At 56.6% G+C, this 10,831-nt stretch overlaps 1 protein-coding gene across 1 annotated transcript in view; it reads left to right on the top strand.

Moving 5' to 3' along the window:
• Positions 1–2,590, top strand: part of SSH1 (slingshot protein phosphatase 1) — a 19,216-nt gene extending 16,626 nt beyond the window's left edge. Inside the window, 3 exon segments of the mRNA XM_009996818.1 lie at positions 297–455; positions 457–853; positions 1,322–2,590. Of these exon segments, the coding sequence (XP_009995120.1) occupies positions 297–455; positions 457–853; positions 1,322–2,590 (1,825 nt within the window).
• The last annotated feature ends 8,241 nt before the right edge of the window (positions 2,591–10,831 follow it).

The raw sequence follows: 10,831 nt of genomic DNA, 5'->3' as shown, positions 1-10,831 counted from the left end.
GTTTGGAGTGTGTTTTGCTCTGACAGAAGGTCCTACACCTCTGCTCCTGAGGGCCCTTCCCATCATGGCTGCAGTGCAGGGCACTGCTGTGACTCTGCTGAGCCAGGGACACCCTGGGGTGGGCAGGCAGGAGGGACAAAGTCCAGATGCTAGAGGTGGTTTTGCCCAGGTGGGCCTGCCAGCTCAGACCCAGCAGCCAACCCCCCAGCTCCCCGCTGTGGAGAGGGATGAGTGTTGCTGGCACTGAGCATCCTGCAGCTCAGCAGAGGTGACTGGTGTCTCTCTTCTCCCCCCAGCAAGCAGCGCCACAACAAGCTCTGGAAGCAGCAGGCAGAGAGCAACCTGCCCCAGCAGGGGGATGGCACGGCAGGGCCGGGCAGCTTCCTGCTGGACAGCTTGGACATGGACCTGGAAAACCGGCTGGGGGGGGTGTGGGGGGGCCCCGCCGCCCCGCTGCGACGCGCTGCTGGAGAACAAGATCCCCGGAGACAGGGAGAGCTTTTTCCACGTCGGGGAGCTGGAGCGGGATGCCCTGGAGGAGCGCGCGGGCTCGCTGGTGGGACAGCCTGCCCAGGGGAGGCTGCTGGAGGCAGCCAGGGCCCTGGAGACGGCGGAGCCACTGGAGGAGCTGAGCAGCTTCACTGAGAAGGAGGTGAAGAAGAAACTGGACTTCAACCCCAGGAAGGGAAGGATAGTGCTGGGCCCCGGGGAGCCAGGGGAGGAGGGTGTCAGGGAGGAACATCCGATGGAGAAGTGGAAGCGGCGCTTGTCCGTGCACAAGGAGGAGAGCAGGCTTAATAGAGAGAACTTGAATAACAACAACAGCAAAAGGAGTTGCCCAGAGGATTTTGAGGTGCGTATGGAGGTGAAATGTAGGTGATTAGCATGGCTGACTCTACTGCAAGTGAAACTGCTCTTCTCATCTTCATAGCACAGTTTCATTTGACTTGGATAAAGCCTTTCATTCCATGATGAGCTTCTTCCTTTTCGAAGTGCTTCTGAACATGGCTTTGCTTGCCCAAGCTATGGATTTAGATGCCCGAGGGAGAGCGCACGCATGTGAGTGCCCTATAAGCTGCTTTGGGCAACTTGCTTGCATGACCATCGCTCAAAAGGGTAGGTATTCTTCTGTGGAAGGTTCTGGTTGCTGAGAACGTACGTGGCTTTTGTCCCTGCTGCAGGGCCTTAAGAGAGGTGGAAATGGGCTTTGTTTCAAATCCCCGTGGCTGTAAATATACCCTGTGTTCTGTGCCTCTCTCTCTGCTGCTTGCTGGGGTCCTCTTCTGCGCTCCTTTACCTGTCCCTGTTTTCTCTCTTGCAGCACGATGCCGTGTTTGGGATCCTCAGTAAGGTCAAGCCCCCCTACCAGTCCTGCACTGACTGCATGTACTCCTCAGCCAGTTTGTCTCCCGACTCCTTCGGGGAGCAGTGTGAAAAGCTGAACCCCAGCGCAGCACGGCGATCCACGACCATCTGCACCCAGCCAGCCCTCCTCTCCCACATCAACTCCACCTTGGGGGACCACCTGCCCAGCAAGGGGCTGGCAGAGGAAGCAATCAGAACTCAGAGTAACAAGGCTCCCCTTCCCCTGCTGGCAGGACCAGCTTTGGAGGCCGGTGCTTGCAAACCACTCGATCAACACTGCAGTGTTTTGAAGAAAGGAAAAGATGCACCAAAAACCCCGGTCAAAACTCGGCTGCCCAGGAGCAACTCGCACTGTGACAAGAGCCTCCTTAATGCAGAAGTGGTAAAAGAAGAGTCTCTAGCCAGAAAAGACAGCAAACCGACCAAGGATCTGAAGTACTTGTTCAGCAAAGACTTGGAGAAGCCAAGTGCAAACAGTTACTTGATGCAGCACCAGGAGTCGCTCCTTCAGCTGCAGAAAGCAGGCTTGGTTAGGAAACACACCAAAGAGCTGGAGCGGTTGAAAAGCCTGCCCTCAGACCCCTCAGCACTGCTCAGAGAGAGCCCCCTGAGCAGGGTGGACTCCAGCATTGTGGAGGAGAGTGAGGATCTGATTGCACCCCACGGCCTCGTGCCTCTCCTGGGACCTGTGCCCTTGATACCCGAAGGCGCCGAAAACGTGGAGAAGTTAGAGGTGAAGCGCGTCCTGGAGGGGATCGCTCAGAAAACCTCCACCCCTGTCGTGTGTCGGTTGGATCACACGAGCAGTTTCACCAAGGACTTTCTGAAGACCATCTGCTACACCCCCTCCTCCTCCCGCAGCTCCAACCTGACCCGCAGCTCCAGCAGCGACAGCATCCACAGCGTGCGGGGCAAGCCCGGCCTGGTGAAGCAGAGGACTCAGGAGATCGAGACCAGGCTGCGGCTGGCCGGCCTGACCGTGTCCTCTCCTCTGAAAAGGTCCAATTCTCTCGCCAAGCTCGGGTGTCTTAACTTGTCCTCTGAGGATTTATCCAGTGACATGGATGTGTCCACCATAACGGACTCAAAAGAGGCCGTTTCAAGTGAGTCTTCCGTGCTCTGTGAGCCACAAGCCACGCTGAGGAGTGCAGATGTCACCTCCAAACTGGCAGCCAAGCCAGCCCTTGGAAACTTGAAGAGCATCCTTTGGATGGGCAAAAGTTGATGCTTCTGTGGGAGATCTGGGGGTGGGTCAGGGGATATGGGGGGTTTTTATGGCATTTATTCATGGCACCAGTGCAGTTTTATCATCTGACTCACAGTAGTTCATCTGATGCCACCTCTTCATCCCCTCCTTGTCCTCTGAAGCAGGGAGAAAAAAACCCATAATGGGTCATGATGGATGGCACAAGGGAAAATAAAATGTGTTGCATGGCTTAGAAGAGGACTTTGTGTGTGACTTGCCTGTTGTCCTGCAGGATGCTACTTCTAGTACTGTTTGCCAAGTATAATAATGTGGGTTTGCTTGTGTGTATATATAGATAGATGTTTGTATCTGCTGATCTATCTATATATATGAAATGCTGAAATGCTCCATTTCAAAGACTCGACAAAATAATTAGTCATGACCTTTTTGTTTTTACAGAACAAACACAAGTCTCTTCTTAGAACAGGGCACTTGTGGAAAAATCCTTAAAATGGTGACATGAACACTACCTCTGTTCTTGCTGACTTTCAGTCTTGGTTTGTTTGTTGGGTTTTGTGTTTGTTTGGTTTGTTTTTTTTTAAAAAAAGGCTTTTCCCACAATATTTAACTGTAGCTTGGAGGTTATGCTCTTAATGTAAAGGCCTGGAGGGGTGTGGAGGTGGAGGCTTTCCTGCATGGAGTGACCTAGCTGTGCTGTGAGGAGTGTTGAGCTGTGTTAGTGTTGACTCCATAACCTGCTGGCTCAGTCTGTCTTTGCTGTGTGACCCGCTGGTTGTCCCAGTCCCGTGTTGGTGCTCGGGTGACACGCAGAACATGTCACTGTCACAGGCTCCTGGGAAGAGGTGTCTTGTTCTGTGGCTGTTTGTCCTGTTGTCGTGGCTTGTGATGTCCCCTGCTGATGAGCCAGTGAGTGACCGTGGGCCCTCGTGAAGCTTTGTGTGAGGCTGTGTCTGTCTTGTGGATCCTGTGGTGGGGACCCTGCTCCACTGGTGGTGGCACACCCTGCCGAGGAGGGACAGCTCTCCTGGTGTCCCAGCCTTCCAAATCCCTGCAGGCAGTAGGTGAATGTGCGTCTTTTCTGGTCGTTGCTGTTGGGTTTGGTAGAATGGTTCCTGTGTCCTTGGCTTGCTGGCAGCCTGGGGAGCTGCTGGCGAGGCCCAGGGGGTTATTTATGCTGGGTGTCAGGAGGTTGGTGGCCGCAGGGTGTGGGGAGCTGGGGTGTACGTGTCCCAGCTCTCGCAGGGCTGCACCAGCCTCTGCCAGAGGCGTCAGTCCTGCTCTGGGGGTGCCGCCTGCAGGGTGAGCAGGTCAGAGAGAATTACAGGCTCACTCCAAAGAGAGAGCGATGGGGAAGGTGTGGGTGGGCTCCCCCTGGGGAGGGGAAGGCTGGTGTGACCCGCAGGGAGGAAGCCCATCCCTTCCCACATGGGAGGCCGGCTCTCCAGGGCGGGTCTCAGCTCCTCCTCTTGCTGCCCTGCTGTGGGAGATGCTTGAAACGCAGCAGTTCACCCAGGCTGTGTGACATGCACGTTTTCTTAAGACATTTTGTGCAGCCAGCCAGGTTAGGAACTGCTCTGGGTGAGATGCACTGACCCAAGTCAGCAGGGAACAGCTTGGGAAGGGTGTAGGGGACCTGCTCCAGACCTTGGTTCCCTCCCAGCTGACACCATGCTGGCTGCTTGTGCCTTTGGGGACATGGTTTGAAGCAGGTTTGGGGTCAAAATGGACCTCAGGGGTCAGTGATGGCAAAGGGATGGATCTGCTCAATTAGCAGCTGGGCTGAGTGTGGGCTCTCCATGTTTTAAGGTCACCATCAAAGCCACTCTTAAAAACCCCCTCCTTGAGGTCAGGGGGGGAGCAGGGCTGCAGCAGTTGTTCTTGGTCTGCATGAACCAAACCCCACTGTCTTGAGAAAGGGAGCCACGTGTTTTACTGTCCTAAATGACCAGAATTAAACTTCTTTTTCCCTAAGCATCAGAGCCCACCTTTTCCCATGAAGTGTGAGGCCCTGTAGGGACTGGCAATCAGTAGCTCAGTGTCCCTCCTTTGGGACTCTCCCATTTGCTGCACACTGGGGATGGAAGGCGACGCCTCCTGCTTCACCCGGCAGAGCAGGTTGGAGACAAAAACCTGTGTGGTTTGAGGGGACCCTGGAAAACGTGCACAAGCTTTTGCTTTTTGGGGCTGAGCAGGCGCTGGGGGTGCTCAGGGCAGGACTGAAACCCCCCGTGCCCAGCGCCCCGCGGGGCTCAGTCCGGAGCTGCAATAAACTTCCTCTACAGAAAAACTCCGTTACCTGATGCAAGCAAACGTCCCCGTTTCCTTCCTGTTTTCTCGAGTGCCTGCCGAGCTCTGCTGGGCACAAACCCCTGCTCTCCCTGCCCAGCCTTCCCCTCCTGCCCCTCCCCAGGACTCGGCTCTCCCGGACCAACCCCACCGGGCTCAGGGCTCCGTTGTCGTGACACTGTCGGGACAGAGGTGTGGTTTGGTGGGAGCTGGTCTCAAAGCCAACAACGTGTGCTAGAAGCACTAGTTGTGCCATTTCCAAGGGTTTTGTAGCCAAACCTCTGATGCTTGCAGGCTCGGTTAGATTTGTTGCATGAGACAGTAGATGTGTTTGTTCTCTCCCACGTATGGTAATTGTTCTTTTACAATTGAGTGCCTTAAGAATAGTTTACAAATACTGTGTATTTATGCTGAGCTGTTAAACTCTGCTGGTTGCTGTTCATTTATTATCTATTTTTTGGGTGCTTTTGGTGTTTCTGGTGGCAGTGAGACCATTACTACTTGTGTGTCGCCCTCCTGGCCCCGCTGGCTGCGCCACGAGCCCCTTCCCTCTGCTCTGGCTGTGGCAAAACCAAAGGGCTGTGTCAACACCCTGGTGGCAGCTCCTGGTGCCTTTTCCAGTGCCATTCCCAGTGCCCCCCATTGTCTCTGCATGGCTGCAGGAAGGGGCACCCAAGCAGCCAGCCTGGCATCGCTCAGGGGATTGCTGGGTGTGAATCCAAACCCAGGCCCACTCTGCCAGAAAACCCAAAATGCACCAAACTGGCACCTTATTTCCAGTCCAGGCGTTGTCAGTCTGTGTGGCAGCAGTAGGTGTCCTCATGGGTCTCCTTCCCATGAAGGTGGCACTGGGCTCAGTCGGGTCCCTCTGTCCCCTGCTCTGGGAGGTGAAGACCATCCTGGTGAGGCTGTGAGTGCAGCCCCAGAGAGGGGGGGTGGGTGAGTTGAGGTGTGGCTGTTCCCCTGCATCACTGTGCTCTGTGATAACCACCTTCCTTTGATTTAATGGTATTTCTTACTTCTGGTTTTGTATTTAAACCTGCAGTATCTTTTGTACTGTACCCGCGGGGGGGGACGCATCGTGCACTTTTGTTTTTTTTACTTTTGTTTGTAAAAATGTACTGTATATTTTATGTGCTTCTTGTGAGAAAAAAAAATAAACTTTGTTTTCCATTTACAAATGAGCTTTGCAGCGTTTTTGGAGGTGGGGAAGGATCAGCCTGGCCACGAGGAGGGGCTGGAAAGGAGACGACGGGTGCGGGTCATTGGAGCATCAGTCGCCAGGCTCCCGTGGTCCCCTGCCCCGTGTTATCCCTTCCCCTCTGTCCTGGCTATATTGCCCTGTTTGGGGGTCCCCGCTGTTTTCTGCCACCCCAGGAGGTGCCGTTGCTCTTGCCTGTGTCCCTGCAGCACTTGGTGTGTTCCAGCCCCGGCGCGGCACCGGCTCCCTCGCACGTGGGTTAAGGGGAAAAAAAAAAGGGAACAAAGTCGAAATTCCTGGAGGCAGGAGTTAGAGCTGAGATCTGTAGTTCTCTGCCTAACCTCTTCCGAGCCCCCGGGCTGGGTTTGAGGAGCAGCTTTGGTGTCTCGCCGGGAGCGCTGCCGGGTGGAAGCGGCTCCAGCCGAGCTGAGCCCGCCCCGCGTGGAACCCGCGCTCCTCTGCCCGGGGGCTGCTGCCACCACGGCCCCCCGGGCTCCCGAATGCCCGCAGACCCGTCTCCTCCGAAGGGCAAACCCCCCCGGGTGAAAGCCGAGGAGCTGCATCCCGGGATGCGGCTGCTGCCCCGCGCTGGGACCTGCCCCTCCCGGCACCCACCGAATTTCGCCTTTAAAGGCAAAGGGCGAGAGCCCGGCGGGGATCCGGGGGGCCGGGCACTGCCGGGGCTGTTCTGGCTCTCCGAGCTGCTTCAGGGAGGAAGATGTCAGTGTTTCCCTTGGCAGGGCAGCAGGCTCAGGCGGGGGGTGCTTCCCCAGCCTTGGCACGACTCGCTAATTGCCTCAAAGGGTCGTTAACTCCCAGCAGAGATATTTGCTTTGTCGGGTTTGGGGAGGGGGGTTGTGGGCTGATGTGGCTCAGAGTTGGCAGTTCTGTGTCGGCCACCAGTCGTGGGCAGCAAAGGGTGGTTTCCTGCCTGCCCCCAGGGACTGGAATCCTCTCACTGGGTCCAGCTGGAGCTGGGCAGGAACCAGCACCTGCCACCGACCTGGTGATGCACGTGGAGCTCAGGCCACCAGCTCCTTGGGGTGAATTTAGTGACTTCAACCCCTGCTGCAGCCTCAGCAGAGCCCGGGGTTGATTCCGGTGTGCTAAGGGTGCAGCCAGGTGCTGTGTGAGAGCAAGGGGCTGGGGAGCACCTTCCTGTCACCCTGCAGCCAAGTGTCACCCTGCAGCCACACGTGGCACGTGCTGCCTGATGCCACTGCGTGTCACCAGCACGTTTCTGGGCTGCACTTGTGGCTTTGCAGGGACTCACATGGGCAGCAGTTCACCAGCTGGGAAAACAATCCACAGAGGCATGGGCTCCCTGAGGTGGGTTTGTGGGGGGTTTTGGTCTCCTCCTTACATCTCAGAGCATCTCTGGTGGAACTGTGGTTCTTCCCCCAGGTGCAGGAGCTGGGTGCTGGGCTGCTCTGTTGCCACATGAGCAGGTACCCCCTGTGGGAGCTGGAACCAGCATCTGACACTGTCCTGAACGAGGACAGAGACCCTGGGCTGAGTCCCCCTGGCACAGAGCACTTGGCTTTGTGTCAAGGCCTTCCCAGAGTTGCCCAGACACACTTTGTGTGATGACATGTGAAGGAAAACAGTGGGAGTGAGAGGGGGTGTGTGTGTGTGTGTGTGTGCAGCTTTTACACCCTGGGGTTAACTCTCCAGTGCTGAGCCACTGCAGGGCTGGGAGCTCCGTGCTGGGCTGGGAGCCCCAGAGGCTCCACTTCGGGGGGACTTCCTTATTGTAGCCTGTTTTTGAGGTCCTTGGGGCAGAGCCTGTCCCTCAGCCAACCCCAGTTTGGGGTCAGGTGTTTGTAGTTGGCTCAGTTCATTCACCTTCCCGTGGCTGATTCACAAGACAAGGCTCCCTGCTCACCTCAGCTTCCCAAGGATGGACATCTCCCGATCCCACCGGAGCTGGTTGCAGGTTTGCAGCTTGGAAGTTGCATGTAAGAGGTTACATGTTGGAGAGACACCCCGGGACAGGACTGTGGGGTGGCCAGAGGGTGCCCTGTGACTGCCGGTGAGTTTGTGTCCTTTTTTTGTTTGTGTTAGGATGGAAGTTGGTTCTTTGCAGAGTGGTTCTTGTTATGGCCAAATGTTACATCCTGTTGTGATGTTGCTATGGCAAAGCCAGGAGCAACATCTGGAGCAACACAAGTTTTCCCCTGGTGACTGGTGGAAGGTTTATTTATAGCCTTACTGGCAAAAGGAGATGCCTGAGCACAAAGCCTCTGGGGGCAGGTGATGGCCAGAGCAGCCTGGCACTGGGTGCCCTCCTGGGTGGGACCTGGGGTGGTGGGAAGATTTGAGGTCTGGCCTGGCCCCTCACCTGCCTGGTGGAGGAGCAGCACCAAGCAGCAACCAGAAAGGAGCAGATCTCCTCCAGGAACCTCTGACTCCACTCTTGGCCCCTGATGGGAGGAGGATGGTTCCCTACCAGTGTGTCCCAGTTTCATGTTGAGGTTGGGTGACCACAGCAGTAATGATGTCACTGAGGGAAAAAAGGATACAGTTTGGCAGGTGAGGTTGTTTCTTGTGAACAAAGTGATGCCTGGGGAGAAGCAGCAGGAAGGATGTGATCTTCGGTGCTCTAGGCAGTGGAGAAGCTGCTGCTCCAACAGCAGGGCTCCTGCAACCCCAGGGTGATGCCCCTGTTCACACTGGGTCACTGCAGGATGGCCACAGCAGCCCCCACAGAGGTAGAAATATAAATATTTTGGTAAGCAGAAGGTGAGGTTGGGCAGTGCTGGTGTGAGATGAGCTGGTTCCTGCCGTGGCTGCAGGGGATGGGGGAGCTGCCAGCCAAGCTGCCCAGACCCTGGGCTCCATCTCCATCCAGCCCTCAGAAACCTGCTGCTGCTTGGAGAACCTACACAGGTAAGCTCCTCTGCACACACACACACGTGTGTGTGTGTTTCATGTTGCCAGTAGCAGCTCTTCTGCCTGGGCCAGGGCAGCAGCTGATGAGCTGGTGGGCTCTGCTCCAGCCTCAGCCCTTGCCCTGCGTGTTGCATATTCCCTAAAAGTCCCTTCCTCTCTGGTTTGAAGGATGGGGCAGCAGCAACGCTGCTGCAGCTGCCATTTCCTTTTATGCAGACAGTGCAGGAGCAGGAGCCTCCTTGCTCCTGTGTCAGACCTTCCTGAGTGCTGCATAAGCAGCTCGCAGGAAGGCAGGACAAGAGGCTGCACAGCAGCCCAGCCCAGGTGCTTCTTGGCTTCTTCTGGGCTTGACCACGGGGCTTTTTGCCCCTCAGTGTCCTGCTGGCAGAGCTGGGGAGCAGCACTGGGCATATGGCCAGGTGCTTGTTTCCCTCCTTTGGGGCTGGAGGTGACACCCATCCCTTTTCCCAATGAAAAAACAGAGCCAAGTGATGCTGACCACACTTCTACACCTGCCCTTCTACAGTCCCCACAAAGGGCAAGCCAAAAAAACCAAGCTGGTATCTCCAGATCATGATGGTCTGTGAGAAACCCAAAATGTATTTGGCTTTGGCATGAGACCAGGGCGTTGGCTCAAGGGGGACAACCCCAAATTATGATGAGGACACCATGCCAACGTCAAGCCTGCCCAAGTCAGGTGAGTTTATCCTACAGGGAGGTGACTTGGCTTTAATATTTGTCGCTTGTGCAACTGTCATCAAATCTTGCCACAGGATTTCACCACCTGGTGGGACTGGTGCTGTGAGGTTCCCCCAGTTGTTGGTGTCACCAGGAGCATCCCTGGCCCTGGCCCTGCTGGGCAGCAGTTGTGTTTGTTTGGAGCAGCTTTGGCAGGGATTTAAAGCTGCCAGGGGTAACAAATGGTGTTTTGTCTCACTCAGAGCAGCTCTGCAACACACGTTGATAAAATATCAGCCCTGTGAGGGGTCTGGCTGGGTCCTGGGCTGATAAGGGCCAGGTTGACCGTTGTCCCTTGCTCCTTCCCCTCGATGGTGGCAGCACAGGCTCCTGAGCCAGCTCATGGAGCAGGGGACAAGGTGGTGGCACCATGGCAGACCATGGTCTAGGCACTGGCTGTGCTCAGAGCGCTGCCAGCATCTCTGGGGGCTCAGGATGAGGCCCTGGCAGGATTTTCCAGCCCTGAGCAGTGTCAGTGGGATGCAGTTATCCCAGTGCCAGCGGGCAGGTCGCTGGGGACTGTTCTCAACCTCCTCGGGCATCCCGGCCCCGTCGGGAAGCGTCTCCCGGCCCCGCGGAGGTGCCTGCTCAGCCTGTGCCGCTGCCTCGTGTCTCTCCAGGAGCCCTGGAGGTGTTTTCCTGCATCCTGCCCCGGGATGTGTCCCCGGGCCGGGCTGGGGCCCCGGCACCTCCTGCACCATAAAAGGCAAAGCGCTGGGAGAGCTGCGGGGCGGGCGCTGCGGTGCCGGCCCGCACGGCTCCCGCTCCCCCAGGCTGCACAGAAGCGGGATCATCCAAAAGGGAGGAACTTTCCGCTCAAACTGTTGTTTAGAGAAATGCCCAGAGCATTCATAGTTGTGGGGTTTGTTTTTTTTTTTTGATGGGTTACACTGGGGAGCCCCCCCGGGGGCAGCTGGTTCCTGAGGCTGCTGGGGGGGCTTCTCTGTTTAACTCGGGTAGATTATTTTTTTTTTTCCGCGTGTCACAGCAATCCCCCTGAGCAGTAACACATCCCCGCAGGTCATTCCAGCCGATCCTGGGCTCTCCGTGCGGGAGGCATCGCTGCCCAGAGCCCCTTCCAAGGGAAGGAGCCGTGTCCGCCGGGAGCGGGGCAGGGCAGGGGGGCCGGGCAGGGGGCCCGG

This window comes from Chaetura pelagica, unplaced genomic scaffold, assembly GCF_000747805.2.
Source record: "Chaetura pelagica isolate M959 unplaced genomic scaffold, ChaPel_1.0 scaffold294, whole genome shotgun sequence".
Taxonomy (NCBI): domain Eukaryota; kingdom Metazoa; phylum Chordata; class Aves; order Apodiformes; family Apodidae; genus Chaetura; species Chaetura pelagica.
This window is presented reverse-complemented; position numbering and strand designations above follow the sequence as displayed.